Below are 21,137 nucleotides of genomic sequence, written 5' to 3' on the forward strand. Positions count from 1 at the left end.
GCCGGGAGGGGCGGCCCCCCTGCGCGCCCAGCCCGCGCGCCACGCCCCGAAGCCGCTGCGCGACGCTGCCACCTGGCGGTTCTGTCCTCTCCTTGCTCGGCCTTGCGACCCTGCGCTCGCCACGCGTCCTGGAGCTGCGCCTGCTCGCCGGCGTCCCTGGTGCCCTCTACGCATCAAACCCAGTGGCCCCTGTCAGGCGTTCACACTGTGGCATCCCGAACGGCTCAACCCAGAGCTGGGACTCTCGTCTGCCCCCGAAGGGGACGGAGCAGTGCCATTCTCTCGAGCGCGTTCTCTCCCCACCTGCTCGTCTGCGCGGCTCGAAGCCTCTCGGGCTGCCTCTTTCTGTTTGCTGTTAGAACTTAAAATGAGCCCTACATGTCCCCCAAAGCCCTGACGCTATGACTAATAGCATTAAACACCCCCGGCAACAGAATTTGGGGATATTGCTATTTATGGCCTCTAAACACCCAACAGGTGGGTCACCAGAGCGACAGAATGGCCTTCTCCTCCATGTGGGGTTGGAGTGAGAATTGGGAAAAGTTGTGTCGTATGAACCAGACACCAGCAGCTCCTGTTACCTGTCTGGCAGCCTTCCAGGTCAAAAGGAGATGGTGACCATACCCCCCCCCCCCAGAGGCTAGATGTGGAGTCAGATCTGTGTCACCTTGGGGACCCCCAGTTAGGGCATCAGGACCTGCTCCCAGTTATTCCGTGACTTCCGCTCTTTGTCTCGGCCTTGGGACAGTGTCTTGGAGCCAGGTGAGATTCAGGGACTTTTGGGGGCGCTCCTCAATAAGCTACCTGATCCAGAACGTAGAATACTCAGGGGAAATTCAAATTTGCAATTCAAGATCAGAGCCAAATATTTTCATCTCTCCATGGACTGACTGGTCACCGTGAGAGGGAGACTGTGCCACCTGCCCTCACAGGCTCACAGCAGGGGGCAGACTTCTGACATCCTCGCCTGCCTCTGGGAGGGTGCGAATATTCTGCTTCTCGGGGACAAGGACCTAGATCGGGAATGGACATGTGTGTCATCACCTTTCCTGCCTCTGCCTGTGAGCTGTCATTCGGTCCAGGTCCAATGCGTGCCTTCCAGTTTTCAATGTTTGAATTTCTGCAGTTAAGACTTTAGCTTTGTTTCTCGCTCCCTGGCCGTGGGCTGCCACAGCCAAGTTCCAGGATGTCACGGTGACTTATGCAGGGTCTAAAGAAGGGGTTTGAGAGGGATTTCTTGATATTAGGGCATGGACTACACACTGAGTTAATTATTAATGACACTAAGCAGGGGATCTATAGTTTGTGAAAAATGAAGACTCATCTTTGCATTCTTTGGGTACGGCTGATTTATTCGGGGGGGATCGTGGGATCTGAGAATACTCAAGTCTGAAGGACCTTTATATTTCATCGGCCAACCTCTTTTCCCCTTAAGCGTCCATGAAAACGTTGTTCCCTCTGCCTCTGTTACCACTAACCTAGCTCTAATTATGACAATGTTCCCGTATTGAGACAGACTTTAGCTCCCAGTGAACTTTCATTCAAGGCCCCTGGCCTTGCTCTCAGGGACATCTGAGAAGCAACCCACATCCTGTCTTGCCCAGCAGGCTTTGGGGGCATCTTTAGGCGGCTCGGGGGGTGTCGCTCGGTATTCTCTCGCCTCGTTCCCGTTTATAAACATCCCCACTTTCTGCCACGGTTCTTCAGGGGATGTTTCCCGTTTGTCTGTACCATCCTGGTTATGTTCTCTGGCTTCTCCCTGTCTGTGTTAAAGATTTAGATTCTTACTGTAGCATGTGATAAAGTCCCAAGTCACATTGTCTTACGCAGAAAGGGAATTTCTTGGATCATTTAACTGAAAAGTGTGATGGGGAGCAGGGGGCGGGGGGGGGGGCGGGTCTAGCTTAGCAGAGCTAAATGTAAGAACTCAAAAAGTCCTCAGGATTCTCTTTTTCTTTTTTCTCTTAGCGTTGCTTTCTTCTTGGACAGGTTATTTCTCAGCCAAGTTCTTCCCAAAAGATGGCAAAGAGAGCCAGCTTGGGGTCGAGTCTCTTGGCTCCGATTGGGTCAGATGTTCACAGCTGAACCCATCGCTGTGAGGTGACTGGCCAGGCCTGGATTGTAGTAATCAAGACGATGCTACCCCGAGGAAGGGACTGTGAGCTGGGAGGACGGAAACAGTATCCTGTTCGTTAGAGCCCCACTTAGCACGTGGCACCCAGAACTGATCGCCGTGCGATGGTCCGCCGGGACGGAGACGGGAGTGTCGTCCCTCGCTCCACCCGGACATGGTATTTCTCCATTTATGTGGCCCAAGACTCCCGTCACCTTATTTCCGTCCAGATTTAGACATCGTTTCTAATCTTGAGTCGGTCACCCTCTCGAATCGCACAGCCAGAGGCCGATCTATTCCGAGGCTGTATCGCTGGGTGTGTTTATGTAGAGAACGGACTTCTCTCCTAGCCATGTTGTCCCTTTTACTAGTAGGCGCTGCCCTTCTTTGTGCCTCGGACTTTATTCTGTCAGACATTGAAACTGTTACCCTGTTATTGTGTACTCACTACGTGTCAGGGCCCGGGCTAAGAGTTTACACGTGTTGGCTTCTGGGATCTCCCCGGCAACCCTCTGAGGAAAGTGCGGGCTCCTTCCAGTGACGCGAGGGCTTCCCGGGGGAGGCAGCATGGCGAGGGAACAGAGCCGTGGAGGGAAGAGCCTCGGTTCCTGCTCTGCTTATTAGAGAGAAAGTGGGTCAGCTGAAGACGGGAGTCCGGGGGCTGCGAAGCCGCAGGCCAGCAGGGGTCACTAGCATCAACTCCAGCTGTGACCTGCGATCACGCCTAAAGGAAGTCAGAACTCTGAGGTCTTCCTGCCCTGGAGCAAAGAAGAGGCAATAGGAGCTTTCGTTACTGAGTTCTTCTTCCCGAGTCTCTGAGCTGATCATGTACAGGGCCATTTGCTTTTAAAGAAGTCTTTCATCTAGGGGTGTTATAGACCAAATTTTGTGCCCCAACCCTTCCCCTGCCACCACCTCCCCCCACCCCCGCACCCGCAAATTCATATATCGAAGTACTAACTTTCCAATGTGGCTGTATTTGGAGTAATGACGTAATTGAGGTTAAATGAGGTCGTAAGGGTGGGCCCTGATCTCATAGGATTCATGTCCTTATGAGAAGAGACATGCTCTCTCTCCACACACACACACACACACACACGAGAAAGGCCACGTGAGGACAGAGCAGGAAGGCGGCTGTCTGCAAGCCAGGAAGAGAGCCTTCGCTGGGAGCTTAACTGGCCAGAACCTTGATCTTGGACTTCTAAGCCTCTAAAACTGTGAGAAAATAGATTTCTGTTGTGTAAGGAACTCAGCTGACGGTGTGTTGTAATGTAGCCCCGCCGACTCAGTCGGTAGGTTAGGGAGAACTGAAATAAGCTGTTTCTGTTTCATTCTTATTGAATTCAGTGCCTCGCTAGAGCATGAGTACTCAGGGTTAGCCGCTATTGGTTTTTATTATTAGCTAGGTAGGTGAGGAGATCACAAGAATACACCTACAAAATGCTAGACAAATGTCACCTGTTAAATTAGGAGGTGAGCTTGTGTCCCTTGGAACAGACACTTGATTTCCTAGGATACCAAGAGCATTTGCAGATGAGCCTCGAGTTGCTGCTGTCACCTTTGAGAGCTAGCAGCGAATGGGGGTCAGCAAGCTACAGACTGGTGGGCTTGACTTTGGTCCTGTTCTAGAAGGAAATTATTTAAAAGGATGGCTTGTTGGCCGTTAGAAAATGAAATTAACATTAGGTATGAGTAGTTTTTCTAAGAATAGGTGCTGTCAAACCAACCTAATTTCTGATATCTTGATCCTTTTTGAAATAAGGCAGAGTTTCAAATACATATACACTCACTCACCCATGGATTGAATCTCCCAGTTAAATGGAATTACCGGGGGGGGGGAATATACTGGATTTAGAAAGCTTTTTAATAAGAATAAAGTTGATAAATGTGAGCCGAATGTCTCTGATTAAAGAGACTGTAGCTGGTAGCCCATGTGCACCTGACCTCAGCTGGTTACCATGTCCCTGTTACATTCACGAACACATGGGACACCAACAATGGAGGTCTATGTTGGGGCCAGGTCACCCTGGGTTCTTACCAGTAGTCCCTAAGAAAATCATTTAACTTCTTCAGGCCTCGATTTGTTATCTATGAAATTAGGACGATGACCACTGATAGCTCATCAAGTTGTTAAGCGATTTGTTGGCTCTGGCCTCGGTCTAACCAGCCCAGTAAGTGCCGGTTATTCTCACCGGGCAGCACAAAGCCAAGGAGGCATCACGAGAATGGAATAATGGGCGGAATGGGCTGAAGCTGCCCCAACATGAACTCCTTCTTGGGCCGATATAGACCTCACCGGGATGTGTCCCATTCTGAGTTTAAAGCGGAAGCTTGCCCAGCGGAGGCTCAGAGGAGAGGGCCTGGGCGTGAACGGGAGGGACCTCATGGGAGGCCTGGATGCTGGACCAGGCATCTTTCTCGGAGCCTCAGAATACGTTAGGTCCCTCTCCCTTCGTCACAGACACCGTCATGGCACCTTTCCATTTCCTTTTCCATCACAGTTAATGTTGGAAGTAAAAATAAACGAGAAAAAGTGTGGTCTAAGCGATGCGGGGCAGCAGCTCAGGGGAGGACCGATGGGGAGAGGGTACCAGGAAGCAGTGGCGGCCTCACAGATGTCGACACTTTTAAACCTGAAGTCATATGAAAACATCAAAGGTCTGTGAGGCTGTCTCAGGAGAGGCCAGGCAGCAGACAGCACTGGAGAAGGCCGCTTCCGATGGGAAAAACTGGCTGCCTCGGGGCACATGCACGCGGCAAATGGGTTTTGTTTAGTCTTCTCAGAGTCTAAAATACTTTTTGAATTAGTTTCCAGCCTCTTAGAATCGGAAGATATCACATGAGCTGTCATGTGTGAAGTGAGGCTCCTTCAAAGTGCCGAGTGCCAGCTGCCCCTGTAGACGATGCTCACGGTACCCACCTGACCTGTGTCCTGTTACTCGCCTGTCCCCGCGGGCTCCAGCTTTTATGTTCCCCGGTCTTGTCACCATGAAGAGCCCTTTCCCTCCAAATGTCTATAAAAATAATTCGAGAAATAATCTTTTGTTATGGTTCCTTTAAGAGTCGGGGTTTAGGATGCAGCGCGCTAGTAGAATTTCCTGTCGTAATTATATACTCTGAGTTCCAGCTGCGGCTTTGCCTGTTACCACCACCCCCTGGAGATCAGCTCGAACATCTTGCATTCTATTCTCTCCTACCTTCCCCTTTCCACCCAGCCCCAGGTGAGTTAGGTGCCCTTCCTCAGTGCCACTGTAGCAATCTGTGCTCGTCACACTTAGTTTTCGTCCCATGCTGTGTCCCTAAGTTTGCTGAGGGCAGGAACTGTATCTTATTCATGTTGGTATCCTCCCGCCAATGCTAAGCCTGTTGACAGCTTAGTGAGTGAATGAAGATACATTAGGAAGGAAGCTGGAGTCTTGTTTTCCTCATTCAGTTTGACTTTAAACCCACAGCAACACGGAGACAGGGGACATTTTAACTAATGCTCCAAAGAGATCCTCGGAAATATGCAAACCGTGGTTCTCATGTCTTCTTGATTGCAGAGGAGCAGAGCTGCGAGCCATGATTCTAAATCAAGAAAGCGCTTTCGGTCAGCCGACCTCTCACCCTGTGTAGAAACAACTGCCACAGAGCTTGTCCCCTGACACTGGCTCCTGCACCTTAGCAGAACCAAGACATGAAAGCATCTTTAGTTACAATTCCAGCTCTGTGGGACGTGGGACTCACTCGGCATCCTTTCTAAGGGACAGCGTTCGCTCTGGGGATGGGACATATGCATGCTGTGGTAGCTGGAGTCTAGGAAAGGTTTGCAGAAGGTACCAGAAAACGCCGGGAAAGCTCTCCTGTCATCACTCATGGGTGTCAGAGGTTCGCCTTGGCTTTCATTCTCCTTGGAGTCACATACCTCTCTGGAGGTATGAAGAGTTTTACAGGTTCTCTGCCGGGAGAAACGCAGACCCCCATGCTGTCTTTCAGACAACTGCGGCAGTCAGGGACTCCCAGGGCCCGTTCTTGCATAGACACTCTGGAATCGCGGGTGTGAATGAGTTACTGTGCTGTCCGCTCTGCTAAGGACAGAGTCAAGTCATTCATTCATTCGTTCATTCATTCGTGAACGCTCAATTGAGCCCGGGCTCAGGGCCGGCCTCTGTGCTCCGGAGGCACAGGGGAGGTGGACGTACCGCACGCTCAGCCCCACGGGGTCAGGAGGAGGCCTGCCAGGGTGTCCCCCAAACCCTGCCAACACTCACGGCCCCGCCCTGGCCCCGCCCCTGGTGCCCGCCCCGGCCTCGCTCCGGGAGCCCCGCCCCAGCCCGCCCACGGCCACGCCCCCGGTCCGCTCCTGGAGCCCCGCCCCGCTCCGGGAGCCCCGCCCCAGCCCGCCCACGGCCCCGTCCGGGCCTCGCTCCTGGAGCCCCGCCCTAGCCCGCCCACAGCCCCGCCCCAGCCCGCCCACGGCCCCGCCCCCGGCCCGCGTGCCCACGGAGCCCGAGGCGTCCGGCCCCGCCCACCGCCGCGCGGGCATCTTCCGCGCACGTGACCGCGGCCGGCATCGCTGCGGGGATTCCCGGGCTGCTCGGGCCGCGGTTGTTCCCGCCACTGCTCCGGCGGCTGCCGTGCGGCCCCGGGCGGGCTCGGGCGCGGGCCGGCGCGGGCCCCGGGGCGGCGCAATGGAACCGTGAGTGCCGGCCGGGGGTGGGGCGCGTGGCGAGGGCTCCCAGGCGCCGGGGCCCGGGTCTGGGAGCCGGGTCGCGGGGCCCTCCGCGCTCGCGGAGCTCCGGGGGCGCGGGAGCGGGCGCCGCCGTGGAGGGGGCTCCGTGCGGGGACTCGACGCGGGGCGGGAGTGAGCAGCGGAGCGGGGCCGGCGTTCCGGGGGCCGCCGCGGCCAGAGCGCGCCCGGCAGGCCCGCGAGGACAGCCGGAGCCTCCTCGCCGCCGCCGGCCCTCGGTCCCACCCCAGCCTCCCCTGGAAGGGCGGCGGCCCCCGCGGGCGCAGTGGCCCCAGCCATCCCTCCTCTCTGTTCAAAGCGAAGTCCTTTCCGATGGCTTTTCGATGATGCTGGCGCGTCGGGAGCCTGCCACAGCCTCTTTAGGTCCCAAGGATGCTGCGTCTTAGGAGTTTTACAGCCCGCGGACTTTGGGCCTCGTTACCTCTGTGAAGTTCAGGGGTTTTAATGAGGAAAAACCTGGCTGGGGCCCCATAGACGCTGTCCTTAAAGCTCCTAAAGCTCGCGTTTGACCCAGCCACCTCCTGGGTGTCCCCCAGGGGGCATCTGGAAGAGGAAAAGAGAATTTAAAAGACCTGTAGCATCTGAGTTGCAGAAAGTCACGGAGAAGGAATGCCCGAGTCTGCCGTGTGGAGCGGCGTCTGCGACAGGAACTTTGGAGGGCACATTCCCATAGTCCAGGGCCTCAGACAGGGCTGTGTGTTTCTCCGTGTACTCCGGGGTTTTAGAAGCGGGAAGAGTTCTGTTGGGCCTCTGCCGATTTCTCTGTGGCCACAGAGAAGTGAGATCCCAGCTGTTGCCCTCATGCAAACACACATGAGGGGAAGAATGTTTCCTCCTGCTTCCTCAGAAGTCTCTGACTGTAGCACAGCACAGGACACCAGCCTAGCGCCAGAGGTTTAAAAGGCCTTTGCAGTAAACCCCGGGTGGGGGTAGGTTGGCAGTACTGCCTCTGCACCACTCCAGGGGCCACCATTCGTTTGTGGGCCGTGTGACGAGCACTTGGATGACTGCAGGAAGGGCGCCTCCTGGACTTGTCCCTGTAGCAGAGTGACAACCAGCATGTCGTAGGAGGCTCTCGCATACGAATCTCCTTGGGCGGTGTGTGGTGGTGCTAACCCTTCTCGTGGGACATTGCGAGGCAGATTGCGACATGGCGTGGGCGTTAGCCAGCACGGTAGTCCAGTCTCCTGCTGGAGTCCTGTGCTGCCTGTTATGTGACAGGGACTTAGTGGGAGTCTCTCCTGTGGAGTAGTAGGCACCACAAACACTCCTCGAAGCCGTGCCTCAGGCTCCGTTGAGCAAGGGGCAGGGTGGTGGACATGGTTATCTGGAGGTCAGCCCGCCACCAGCGTCCAGCATTCAGAATGGCACAGAATTGGATAAAGCCTCCGGCAGCAAATAAAAATCGTAATAGAAAACAAGCCTGAAAATCCAAAGCATGAACCTACCTGACTTAGGTGCCTGGCGGGGTCAGAGGGCTCTCGTTGGCAGATGTGACTTGACTTGCGAGCCCAGTGCTGAGATAGGTGACAAGGGACAGGAACAGGAAGAAAAGCTGGAGAGAGAATGGGGGGGTGGGTGGGGAAATGGAAGAGAATAGAGGGTCTGGAGGAGCAGGGGCACTTCTTGGGGCTGGGGAATCAGTTTGGGGTCTGTGACGCTGCAGATCATGGCCCGGTGACTTCCTTGCTCACATGTGGCCCAGCCGACTTTTTAAAAAAAGGACAGGAGAACGGGCTATCCAAACCCACCAAAATGAAGAGTTTCCAGTTCTTAAAGCTTTACGCTTAAGTTTCCTGCAAACTCCGTTTTTCTGATAATGCCAGAGAGGTGAGAGATGGATGGAGTTCTAGGACGGAAGGCGGGTCTCAAACAGTTGCTGACGTGACTTCCTGTCTGAGCTATAGGGTTGAGATTCCTCAGGTTCATTTGTTGCTTTGTTCTTACTGCAGCATTTCTATGCAAACTTACATAAGGTTGACGTTTTGCATGAATCTTGCTTGGTGTTTACAACTTGTTTTTAAAGAGTATTTTACATGCCTCTTTCATCCTTGGGCTTTTAAGTGTAGAAATGTGTTTAATTAGACTCCCCGGCCAGCAGTGAAGGGGGGCGGGGGGACAGAAATTAGCACATCGGAGTCCTGCTGTAGTTTCTATGTCCCAGGCTTTCTGAGTCTCCCAGTGCTTGAGGGGACAGTAGGCCAGGGGCAGTATCATACTTCTGCAACCACAGAATTGTTTAAGATTACACCTCTTAGAATAGATTTTTTTTGGAACCAAAATGATCTCTAGAACTAATAAGAAGTAATAGTGTTTACTGTGTACCAGGTACTGTTGTAGACACTTTGTATACGTCATTTCATGTAATCCTCACAGCCACCCTCCCCCATGAAGAAGTTTCTCTTATCTCCATTTGACAGATGATGATACTGAGGTGCAGAGAAAGTGAGTTCCTTGAGGTCGCAGCTAGTAAGGTACAGAGCTGAGACTAAAGCCTGGGATGTCAGCTCCAGAGGCCGTATTTACTCTTGACACATGCGCTGTCGCCTCTCAGTGACAGCTAGGAACGACAGTGCAGGGGCTCTTACGTACTAACTCATCTACTTGTCAGGCGGTGGGGCTCCTCGGCTTCCGGGCCCGCCCCAGGTCCCCCAGCTGGTCACTGGTGGAGGGGCCTTCCAGCCCAGGCTGTCGGCCTCCAGTTCCTGGTCCTTAACCACAGGGCCTTACTGCGGGCAGCCGGGTAGGGCGCCGCCTGCGGCCCCGTGTTGGCCAGTGCGTGGCCTGCTGCCTTGTTCCCTCTGCCCTGTGAAGGGCATTTGATGACCTAACCGGCATGCTCCTGGGTGTGAGTCACTGGCAAGGATACACAGGAACTCATGGTTTGTTCATTAAAATACGTTTTGAGGTTGTCGGGCTTTGACTGTTTGCATGATGGCTTTTCTGAATAGCTAAATTATTGTAATACATTCAGGTCAATGGAGAGAAATTTGAGAACTCTTCTCAGAGTTTCTTCTTCTCAAAACCCACTGAATGGTAGGTTTAAAATTTTGGTGTTGGGGCCGAGGAGTGAGCATGAGGGGGTGCTGAGCCGCCTTTCAGCCCCTGACCTTGTGGGTTCAAATCCCACCCCCACCTCCCGCTGACTGGGACCTCAGCAGGAGATCCCCCGCCCGCATCCCTCCCAACATAAAGCGGGCTGATAACACCTGCCTCACGGGAGGCACCTGGCCTGCCACCAAATAGGAGCTTAGGGAACCGAGCTCTCCTGCCCTTTCCCTCAGCGGGTTGGGCTCTGAACGAGAGGAGGGGAGGTTTTCCACAGTGACTCTTTGGGGATAGAGGGAGGGGAAAGCGGAAGGGGAAAAGCATAGTATTCCTGACACGATTTCGGTGCTCGCTTCCCGTCTGAGGACTTGCCAATGTTCCTGGTGCCTCCCACCTGCCCTGTGGGCATCGTCTGCGATTTACAGACAAGACGCCGGAAAACACCAGGGCCAGGAACGTTGGCCCGCCCACCGCTGAGCCTGCCGGCCCTTGGCCGCCCGAGCAGTCGGGGAGCCGGGATGTGAACCCAGGCAGATAGGCCCCCGGCTGGTGCTTTGAACCACAGCAGAAGAGATTATTTTTTATGAGAAAAATGAAATCTGAACTAACATGAGGATGGGCTGAGATTGAAAGTCTCTTTCCACTGCCCCGATTCTGATCTTCAGTTCTAAAGTGGGAACTCCAGGCAGGACCTGATGAATGGGTCACAGAATTTGTAGTGCTGAACCGTTTCAGCCTTAGCTGCCTACTGAGCTGTGACTTTATGAGACGAGATGACACGAGCGTGTATAAAACCCTCGGCCTCTGGGGTGCTGTTTTCTCCCACCCTGCTGTGCTTGGGTCCCGTGAAAGGCAGAGTTTGGGGGGCTGCCTCTCCCTCCCATCTCTCCCCGCTTCGCCGAAGGACGGCCCCCGGAGGTGTTTTCTGGAATTCTCCGCTCACCCAAGTCCTCTCCATTAGCGGTCATTCTGCGCCAGGCCCATAAAGAAGCTCATTGAGTGCTCGCCTCCCCGCTTTCTTCCGAGTGCTGTTTTATGAACTCTTATGGGGCCCGCGTGGGAGGGGAAAGTGCTCAGAGGGAAAAGCAGCGTTGGCTCCGGCAGTCGTGGAGTCCTCGGGGGCCCCGATGGGTCACTGGCTTCCCAGCTGGCGGAGCGGGGAGCAGGCCCACGTGACCGAGGATGCGAGGCTGGCAGGACTGAGTGGCGGGGGCGGGGGCGGGGGCGGGGAGGCACTTGCTTGGAGCTGCTTTGGCGGGGCCACAAACACGTTAAAAGACAACTGTGGGAGACAAAGGCTAAATTTTGCAGTTCAGTTTTCTCTCGATCATTTATCCTGGCAGGGAAAGAAGGCGCAGGAAGCCGAGTGCAGCCAGGCAGAGTGCGTCGCTGGGGAGGGGATCGGTGGTTGCTGGACGCCCGCCCTTCGTAAGGCGCAGCCTGGGGCCCCGAGAAGCCGGCGGGAGCTGCGGGTCGGGGGCGTGACAGTGTGGGAACGCTTGTCACCCATGATGAAATTCGCGCCAGTGCCCCCACCCTGCAGCCAGCCGAGGAGACGCTGTTCTCTCAGTGGCCGGGAGGCAGGACCCCGCTGGGCGGGGAAGGGTGGGGCCTGGGGGCCGGAGGGAGGAGGCGGCAGAGTGACCCACTGTCCGTGGAAGTTGGAAGGGCAGTGCACAGTGACGGGGATGGGGGGTGACTGTCTCACCTGCTGAAAGGACAGCCCAGGTGCCTTCAGCTAGGTTTCCACGCCCGTGCGTGACTTAGTATCTCGAGGTTCATTTTTAATTTTGGTTTATTTTGGGGGCTGTGTATATTGATGGCAAACTTTTAGTTCTTATAGGGCATATCATGAAATGTGGCTTAGACATCGGGGGTTTTCAGAAATCGAGCCGGGCTCGTCTCGGGTTAACTGGGTAGCTCTGTGTCCTGGTGACCTGTGTGCTCCCGCTCCCAGGCCCGCGGGCAGTGCTGCCCTCTGACGTGCGGTGCGGCCGCAGCCGCTCGGGCAGCGCGAGGGCGGAGGACGTTTCCCGCCCACCCAGCGCCTGGCCGCGCACCCGCAGGTCCTGCGCCCTGGTGGAGGGGGCCGGCCAGGCGGGGCCTGGGGTTCTTGGCCTCCGCGCGGGGGGCCGGTCTCGCTGGCAGGGGACCACGGTGGGAAGGGGGCGGGGAGCGGCCGGTGGGGCTGCCGTCTGCCCCGGAGAAGGCCCCTTCTCCTTTCTTCAGGGTGGCGTGGGCACACGGTGGGGGAGTCGCGTCCGGAGTCGCAAACGTCCACGAGCATCCAGAGGCACGTGAGCGGTGGCTGGCGGTGCAGCGCTTGGCCGTCACTCTGAGTGACAGGGAGGTCCCAGTCGTGAACTGAGAGCGAACTCACCTGGCTGTCCCTGGGGTGGCCGGGTAGAGGGCAGAGCGTGGGGGGCTGTGGGCAGGAGAGGAAGAGCAGGGGAAGCTGCTGCGGTTCAGTGGCAGACGGCAGCGCCTCGGCCGGGGACGCCAGAGGGGCTGAGTCTCCGTGCGATTCGAAGGCTCGTGGATGCATCAGGAGCGAGGGAAAGGCAGGTGTCGGAGGCGGCTCCTTAGGTTTTGTCCCGAGCACCTGCAGGGTGGGAGGCGCCATTTCCCCAGGTGGGAAGACGGCGCACAGGCTCAGGGGAAGAGCGGGAGTCTGGTTTTAGACGTGGCGCCCTCGAGGGGCTGGCCGGGTGGAGCTGTCACGCAGGCGGTTCGTGCAAGTCTGAAGTTCAGCTAGATACAGACGTGGAATTGTCCACGTGTTACTGTCGCTAGCAGTGGGGACCAACGGGGGGCGAGAGTAAAGGCGGGAGGAGGGGCAAAGGGCAGCCTTACGCGGCGGTGTCCCAGGAGGCGGCAGTGGGCCTTGGCCGTGGAGAGCCCCAGTTCTCCAGCTCTGTCCTCGGGGAATTTATGGCTCCACAGACTTCCCCTTGTGCAGAGCGGCCCCCTGGGAAAGGTTATGCGTACGCACAGCAGTTTGGATTATGGCCGCAGTTTCTAGAGTTGGTTTTCCAATAAAGGTGTTTTTAGTTTCTCTGGGAAACAAAGCTGTCATGTTTTAATTCACCCATGGAATTGAGATTAATTGAGAAGGGACCTAAAGAGTCCACGCTGGCCCTGAGGGGACAGTCTGTTCTGCTGCGTTCGAAAGGTCGTCTAGGGCTTGGGAGCTCCAGCCTGGCCAGGATTCTAGAGCGTGCGTCTGAGGCGCCTGAGTGTGAAAAGATACATGGGCCTGGAGAGGGACTCTGACCGTGTGTCTCATCAAGAGAAGACGAGGCAGACGCCACGCCGGCGGGGCTCTGCAGGAAGTGAGTCTTCCTGCTCTGGGTATCGAAGATCCTCGTCGGCTCTGGTGCTTGCCCCAGCCAGCGAGTGTGGGGACGTGGGGTCCCCTTTCCTATCACCAATTCGAGGGAACTTCACGAACACTTTAAAGATAGCTGACGGACGTTGAGAGCGGAGTAGGTGTTTCGTGGATGCCTACTGTGTGTCTGGTGTCCGTGCAGAGAGACCGGTGCTTTGTCTTCAGGGCTCAGCTGTGCAGTACGGACCCCGTGTGCTGTGACGGTTTTAAAATGTGGGGAGCGGTGAGATGGGGAAGCGAGGGGAAGCCTCGTGGAGAAGGGGGTACGTGCAGGGAAGCCACGAACGCCGTGTCGGATCTGGGAGAAGAGAGCGTCATTTCCGATCAGGAGCCCAGTGTGCGACCCGCGGTCTGGAGTCCGGCCTGACCCTGCCGGGACACAGCATGGAATCCAAGTTCCAGAGCCTGAGGCTTGGGTTCGAATGGCTCCGTCACTCCGTGGCTTTGTGATCTGGGGCCAGCCGCCTGCCTTCCGTAGCCCGAGCCTTCTCATCCGTGAGGTGGGGATACTGAGTGCCTACCGCAGAAGCTAAGTGCGATGGCCAAGGGGCAGCTTGGGGGGACCTTGAAAGCCATGGGGGGCACTGAACTTTGCTGAGTGGCCGTGGGGGGCACACAGGCTTCCTGTGCGGGGTTGTGCGGCGGAAGTGCTGTCATGCCCGTCTGGAGGGTCGTTGTGCGGGCGTGGTGAGGGCCGGGCCCCCGAGACCAGTGCGCATCGCTTACGGTCAACAGGTTTACAGTCTCCGAGCCTCAGTTTCCCCGTGTGTGAGCAGGGGCTGGACTTCGTCCCTGAGGCAGTTTCTGGCTCTGATGTTTTAAGGCTTTCTGGCCTGTTACAATCTTTCGGGTTCACAACCTGAGTTGGGCTCAGGCCGCTCAGTCCACTAGCTCTCCCCTCGCGCACAGTAGGGTCGTTTGCGGTTCAGCCTGTGGACCCGAGTCCCAGAGGAAAAGGTCGAGGCGTCCGCTCCTTTCCTTCTTCCCTGCGCCACCGCACGTCTGCTCGCCCGAGGCCTGGCGGGTCCTGCTGGAGCGAGCCGACCCGGTGTCGGCAAAGCCACGTCGGAGCAGCGGCGGCTCCGGGGCCTCACCTTTGCCTCGAGATAAAGTCCAGCTGATTTCCTGCGAGGAACCGGAGACTCTGGCCGCGAGGGAGAGGCCGTGTGTACACAGAGCCGTGTGGGCTTTGTGTCACAAAAGCAAATAGCCGTTCCCTCTGTACCTGTTCAAGGCCTGTTCTCTCGCCCAGAGTGTGTTGTCTGTCACCTGTGCACGAGGCGTGAGCAATTCCTTCCTGCGGTCGCAGCTCCCGGGACCAGGAAATGCTCCTGGAAGAGAAACAGCGCAGAAGGCGAAGCAGGCGGGACCCTGGCGCGCTCACGCCTGGGTCGACGGGTCTCCCCTTCGGTCACGGGGCAGGGCTGGCCTCCTGCGGGGCGGCCTGGCCTGCCACCTCCTCGTACCAGGGCTGATTGCAGCGCCGCCCTGTGCACGCGTGTGCCTCGCGTCTGGGGCGGCACCGAGGACTCGGCACGGAGACCATGTGGCCCGCCAAGCCTCAGACGCGTTGTCTGGTCCTTTCAAGATGTGTCTTTCGTGTGCCGGCCTCTGATGGGGGCAGTTCTAAGAGAGGGATGACCCTTGCCCCACCGTTTGCTTCTGACGACAGGGTGGAGTACGGATGACCCGGGGGAACCCGAGCGTGCGAGCGTCAGGCTGGGTTTCCACGTCGTTAAGTCACAGAAAACTGCCAGCAGGTTGCTCGCTGGCAGCAGAGCAGGGCAGGGCGGGCAGAGCTTCGCCGCCGTGGGGCGGCGCAAGTGAGGGGCCTCGGCCTGTGAGGGACCCTGGCCAGGAGGCCTGGCACCGTGGCCAGCGTGATGCGGGTGGCACCTGGAGTTCCCAGGCTGGGCTTGACTGTCACAGCTAAGTGACAGCCGCACGTTTGCCCGTGCGGGACTTAGGGCCTGCCACTCAGGCTCTGCTCTGGCAGCTGGGGGCGGGGCGGTGTGTAGGCGGGGACCGGCCACCACTCACGTGGCATGGGCGAAATGTGCCCTGAGTGGGCGTGGAAGCCGTAGATAGCACTTTCCCCTGCCACGAGGAGTGGGTGTGGCTGGCCCTGTGCATCCCGGGGTGGCAGGGCCCCCTCCGACCCCGGATATCCCGGCGTGTCACCCCCCTGCAGTGGTCCCCGAGGCGGGCGAGACTGTCTTACCAGGCAGGCCCCCTGGTTTCGGAGCAGGCCTATGGCCGGGGCGAGGGCTTGCAGGCGGGGCGGGTTCCGGGAGGGGCCACTGGCCTGCCAGCCCCTGACCGCGGGCTCCCGCTCCGCTCCGCAGGCTGGCGCCCATGCGGCTGTACACGCTGTCCAAGCGCCACTTCGTCCTCGTATTCGTCGTCTTCTTCGCGTGCTTCGGCCTGACCGTCTTCATCGGGATCAGAGGTAAGGCGCGGGTTTGGGTCCTTCTAGCCTTTATCGTCCCCTCGCTGCACTGCTTTTTAGCCCAGCCCGCCGGACCCACCTGCTCTCTCCCGCAAGGGCCCTGCCATGCACCCGCTGGGTGGAGGGGTGACCCTGCTTCTGCCCCACACAGCTGGGGCCTGAGGTCAGCCTGGCAGCGCTGGGCGACCTTGACAGTGTAGCTTTTGTTGGAAAGTCAGACATTTCTGGAGAGTCTGTTGCGAGCCAGGACGCAGCCCGGGTGCTGGGGAACCCCGACCATGCTGGCGGATGTGGGAGACGCCGGTGGACATTCTCCTGCAGCGAGGGGCGGGGGCTGAGGTGCGGGGGGCCCAGGCCTGGGGCGGCCACGGGGGCAGGAAGGCTGCTCTGGCGATGCCCGAGCCCTTGGCAGGAAGGGGCCTGCGGGTGGCGTTGGCCTTGTCTTCAGGGCCCGGGGTGCCCTGTGGTCCCCCAGCATGCTGTTTGAAGGGAAGGGACCTGGGTTTCTGGGAACCTTGTGAAAACCAGCCGGCTTCTCTGGACCTCAGTTTTCCACTTCTGAGAAAGGGGGTTGGATGCAATGATTTCAAAGGCATTTTGGAAGCTAAAATCACTATGGCGTGTGTACCTCCGCGGGCTAGTTTCTTAGTCTGAACTGAAACTTGGGTTGGTGAACGGACTGAGAAAGCTGGGGAGAGGGTGGCTATTTAGTTGCTATTTTCCTGCGGCTGGTGAAGGCGATGATGGTGACAATGGCAACTGTAGCCAAACTCTTGTTTTTCTTCCCATGAAGTCCCCAAAGAATAAGTTACATTAATCACAGCACAAGGCGCACCCGTTACCTTGCGTGCTTTTCACGACTGTCCCTTGAGGTTTGTAGGGGAGCATTCACGTTCTCATGATCTCCAGTGTCGCTGGACCTCAGCCAGCCCTCGTTTCCTTAAGCCACCGTCTGTGTCAAACGCCCAGGATCACGTTCGACCTTCTCCACTCTCGCAGAAATGAAGAGTGATGCGGCAAAGGCCGAGAGGAGAAGCGTGACGTCGGGATTGCCGGGCCCCGTCCCTCGCTTCCGTGGAGCGCTGGCCTGAGCCGGCGTTCTCCGGAGACGCTGGTGGGGTGGAAAGCCAACAGGACATTTACATAGATACAGATTCCTCAGGAGGAACTGGCTCCCTCGTGTCAGTACGGAGGCCGAGGAGTCTCGGGGCCGCACCCGGTGGGGCCGGTGAATTCCGTGGGCGTGGCCCATTGCCGTGAGGTGACTTTCGTGGTCAGGAGCAATGGCATGTGGAGTACTGTGATGGCGGATGAGGCCAGCTCGGCCGTCCACGGACCGTAGTTTTGACAGAAGTGTTGCATGCGGGGAAGGCAGTTCCGGGCCCAGAGTGAATGTTAGGTCCAGCGAGAACAAGACGCGGCCCCTTCGTGAGGCAAGAGGTCCCACGCAGTCAGTCCTCACTGATCACCTCGGTCAGGGGCTGGCTGATCAGGGGCTGGCTGACCGCTCCCCGCCACCCCCCAGGAAACAGGGCTGTGTCAGGGGCCCGGTGTCGGACTCTGCTGCTGGCACACTGGGCGCTCCGCGGTGGCCGTGGCCAGGTCAGCCTCGGTGAGTGGAGTCCAGGTGCTGAGCCCGTGCATAACCTCCACCCCTGCCCCCGGGGCCACTTGCTCATGAGTCCACTGGGCGGTGGCCGGGGAAAGGGGCCGACAAGTATCCACTGGGCGGGTCATCCTTCCTTCTCGATGGTTAAAACCTTCCTTTACTGAGGTCACTCTGGCGAGCAGTCACATGGAACACAAGTATTTTCATATTTTTGTCTGTTTAGAGAAGTCCGTCCACATACCTCTTCCTCCGATTTCCTCGTCGCCATTTTTCCCACGTGTCCCTTCCAAGTCCCTTACCATGTAGGCAAACCGTCGGCCACACCCAGCTGGCATGTAATCCAAGCACAGTGGACAGCCAGGGGCACCGCCCCACGCTCCGCCCGCTGGGGGGATTTTCCTTCACCTCTGTCCTTCAGGGGTGTCCTGGGGGGTGCAGTGGCTCAGCTGTCCCCTTCAGGTGGCACCTGCCGGTCGCGAAGAACCACCTGCAAACCAGGCCCGAGCCTCCTCGTCCTCTGTCAGTTAACCTGAGAGAACACAGGTGCGTCTGGGAGAGAGAACTTAGCGAAGCTGAGTGGGGACCATGGGCCACTTCTTCCTGTCACCTTCCTGAGCCTCCAGGGCCTGCTCGGGCCGGGTCACACCATTACTGTCCCATCCGGTGATGGGGCACTGCCCTGCACACCCGGGTGCGTGGCTCGGTGCGTCAGGTAACGCCCGTCGTGATGGACAGCTCAGGTCACACTTGGTGGCTAGTGGTTAAGCGTCGGTCTCCGCTGAGGCCCAGTGGCAGGCCAAGAGGGACTGTTTGTCTGCAGAGGACGGCAGGGCTCTGCCCTGGGTCCCGAAGGCCCGCTCCGAGGTTCCCCCACACGGCCTGCCGCAGGCTCCAGTGGACATCCTGGTCGGCCGCCGCCTCGCGCACGTGGGAGCCGCGGCCAGCAGGGGGCAGCACGCACGGCAGCCTGGGCCTGTCGCAGTGCCTCCTCTAAGGACCCATTCGTATGCAGCGGCGTTTGGGTCACTGGGTGCGTGGGCCGGAGTAGCCCACCCAGCTGGGGGACACGTCACCTCCAAACCCCAGAGGCCGGTCAGGCGTCCAGCGTCTGTTCTGGATACACGAGGGCCCCAGGGCAGCAGCTGATCCTCACCTCAGAAGGGGTCTCTGCAGGGCGCACACCGGTCCCCCAAAAGTTCACTGAAGCAGAAGGCTCCCAAAGTGTCAGATTCATTTTCCACCTTCTGACATGCAAGTGTCTTGCTGACAAGTTTAGAGTAGTTGCTATGTGTCACTCACTTGCTACGATCAGCATGACGTCATCAGTGTGACGGACCAGCATGATAGCTTGTCCGGGGGAAGATGGTCCGGGCCTCTGCGGACTAAGTCGACATCAGCTGGAGAGTCGCTCTGCCCAGCTGCAGGACAGTGACGCGTACTGCCGGCCTTGCCAGCGAGAGCAGACAGCTTCTGGTGGGCCTTGTGGGGATTAGAGAGAAAGCCACCTGCCAGAGAAGTAGTTGCACATCAGGTGCCAGAGGATGCGTGGATCTGCTCACACGGGAAGCCGCGTCTGGTACAGCAGCTGCGCCTGGAGTCGCCACCTGGTCGAGCTTATGATAATGTGCTGTCGCCCTCCCGGATCCACGCGGCTTCCACACAGGCCAAACGCAAGTTGGATAGGGATGTGGGAGACTCTCGAGCCCTTCGTGGTGGCGCTGACGTCTGCAGTCCCTCCAGGAGTGCGGCATTGGCTTTGGTTTACTACTTCGTAGGTGGAGGCATCTGGTGGCTGCCACTTGGCCTCTCCCGCCCTAGCAGCCCTCACTCACGCCGTAGGTCAGGGAACCGGTGGGGTTTCTGGCAGCCGCGTGCTCCAGTTACGCAGCCTGGACTGGGGCGTTGACCACTGCATACGCCTGGGCTCCTGCTGGTCCCGTTGCGACACGTCCCTGAATGCAAACCCCAGACGTCCATGGACCCCACTCTGACCGGCGGACCACAGTGCCGTATTCGGGTCTCCTGCAGTCAGTGTCAGATCAGGGCTCCTGTCTAGGAGTCCCCCAAATGTCTAATTATTTCCTTTTTCCCAGTGCACGTTTATCTTGGTAAAAGGCTATAGGTTCCTTTAGGGGAATGGTGAACAGTATAAATCATTGGCAGTGTACCAGGTTGCTTTCTTAAGGGAACCCCGCACCCTCTTTGTTTAAGGGGTTCGGGTCTGTAACCTGGCTCAAATCTGGAAACTGTAGAGTCTGTGACTCTGTTTCTGTGATTTCAGGTTAGACTTTGTTCACTTGACCTGGGACTTTTCTGTTTATGCAGATTAAGTAAGAATTTAGTTGGCTTCCTATGAATTTCACTTCTGGGAACACCGTGCTCAGGCCACGCGGCAGGTCGGTGTGAGTCAGGCTGCCGTGATTGCCGCCTTGACTCTGCTGTGCATGACGGTGACCACGCCCACCTTGCCTTTGGCGGCGGAGAGCCACCGCCTGGCCCGTGCCACCCTCAATCCAGTGACCCCGCTGCGCTTGTTTTCCCAAGTCAACAACCGCAATTCCCGCAGTTCCCGCCGTCAGGAAGGCCTGGCGTCCGGAGAAGGGCTTCGCAGAGCTCTGAGGATGCTGGGGCTCCCCTCGCCCGGAGGGTCTTAAATGACAAATCCAGCCCGACAGATGCTCCGGGCTCCCCAGGCCTCTGACTCCCTCCTCTGCTCTCAGCCAGACAGGGGTGGCCTTTCGATTCACCCACCTTTTGGTCTTTTTTTTTTTTTTTTGCCAGCCAACCAGTCAGGCTGTTAGAGTCCTAGTGCGCGAGCTGTGACTCTCAGCGCAGAGTCTCTGCGTGGTGCACCCCAATCCGACTTTCTCCTTCCCCTGTGTCTCACACCGGGGGTCCATTCCCGCACATGTTCTCCGATCTCTGTCCGTATAAATAAGAAAACTCGAGTAGTTCTTTTGGGGTGTAGCACCCTCCTCATGAGTCACCCTTTGTACCTTGCCTGCTGGGACTTGAGTCTCGTTACAGTTCTAGAAGTGAAGAGGGTGGGCCCTGAGGAGGCTCAGCTTTGTCCCTTGAGGCGGCTGCCCCGGGGGAGGCCAGTCCCGTGGGGGGTGCAGGGTGGGTCCCTTGGAAGGGGAACAGCCGCCCCCACTGGGGATGGGGAGACCTCTCCCGCTGGCACAGGCGGCTCGTCCGTGTGCCCCAGCTTCGTCAGGATCTGCCCGGGTGTCCCCGAACAGGAACCCACTCCCCCCTAGTCGGTGCCCTCGCTTCAACAGTGCAACACCTGTGAGGCCGGGCCTCACCTTGTGTTGCAGTCCGGCCAGTTGCAAGATGAGGGTCTGGGCTTGATCTTCGGCGGTCTCTGCCCGGCGGCAGCAGGCGGTCAGGGCCTCCTTCAGGGGACGCAGAGAAGCTTCCGGTCACTTGCGGGCGCTTGAGCTGGGGACTCGGACCCCCCAGCTCACCCTTTTCTTCCCCACCTTGCCCAGCCGCAGCGGAGGCGGCCAGCCGGCCCCTTTACATGGGTTGGTTTTCGGTAAATGTTCCAAAGTGGCGTAACCAGTCACCTGGCTCCTTGCTGCTTGTAGGTGGTTGATCAGGTGTATCCGACAGAGGTCCTGCATCTTTTCATGGCCCATCAGTGCTCCCGCTACGACTGGACATAGTCATCGGCGTCTTTAAATCTAAGCAGGTTAGAGAACCAGTTCCAGAAACCCCAGAACCACCCTGGAAAACTCATCCTTAACATTCTTTCCTGAAGAACCGAAGTCTGTGTTAGGGTTCTCCAGAGGCACC

The 21,137-nt window shown here is 57.8% G+C and overlaps 1 protein-coding gene across 3 annotated transcripts in view; it reads left to right on the plus strand.

The window, feature by feature from the left end:
- Positions 1-21,137, plus strand: part of TMEM181 (transmembrane protein 181) — a 52,947-nt gene that overhangs the window by 5,995 nt on the left and 25,815 nt on the right. Inside the window, exons 1-2 of one of the 3 annotated variants that reach the window (XM_016152700.2) lie at positions 6,638-6,791; positions 15,624-15,727. In XM_016152700.2, coding sequence (XP_016008186.2) covers positions 6,784-6,791; positions 15,624-15,727 — 112 coding nt within the window. In that variant the 5' untranslated portion in view covers positions 6,638-6,783. Of the gene's footprint in view, positions 1-6,637; positions 6,792-8,494; positions 11,272-15,623; positions 15,728-21,137 lie in introns of those variants that run through there. The other 2 variants (XM_016152699.2, XM_036223281.1) reach the window with 2 other exon arrangements.

The sequence above is a fragment of the Rousettus aegyptiacus genome, unplaced genomic scaffold (genome assembly GCF_014176215.1).
Source record: "Rousettus aegyptiacus isolate mRouAeg1 unplaced genomic scaffold, mRouAeg1.p scaffold_m13_p_1, whole genome shotgun sequence".
NCBI lineage: Eukaryota > Metazoa > Chordata > Mammalia > Chiroptera > Pteropodidae > Rousettus > Rousettus aegyptiacus.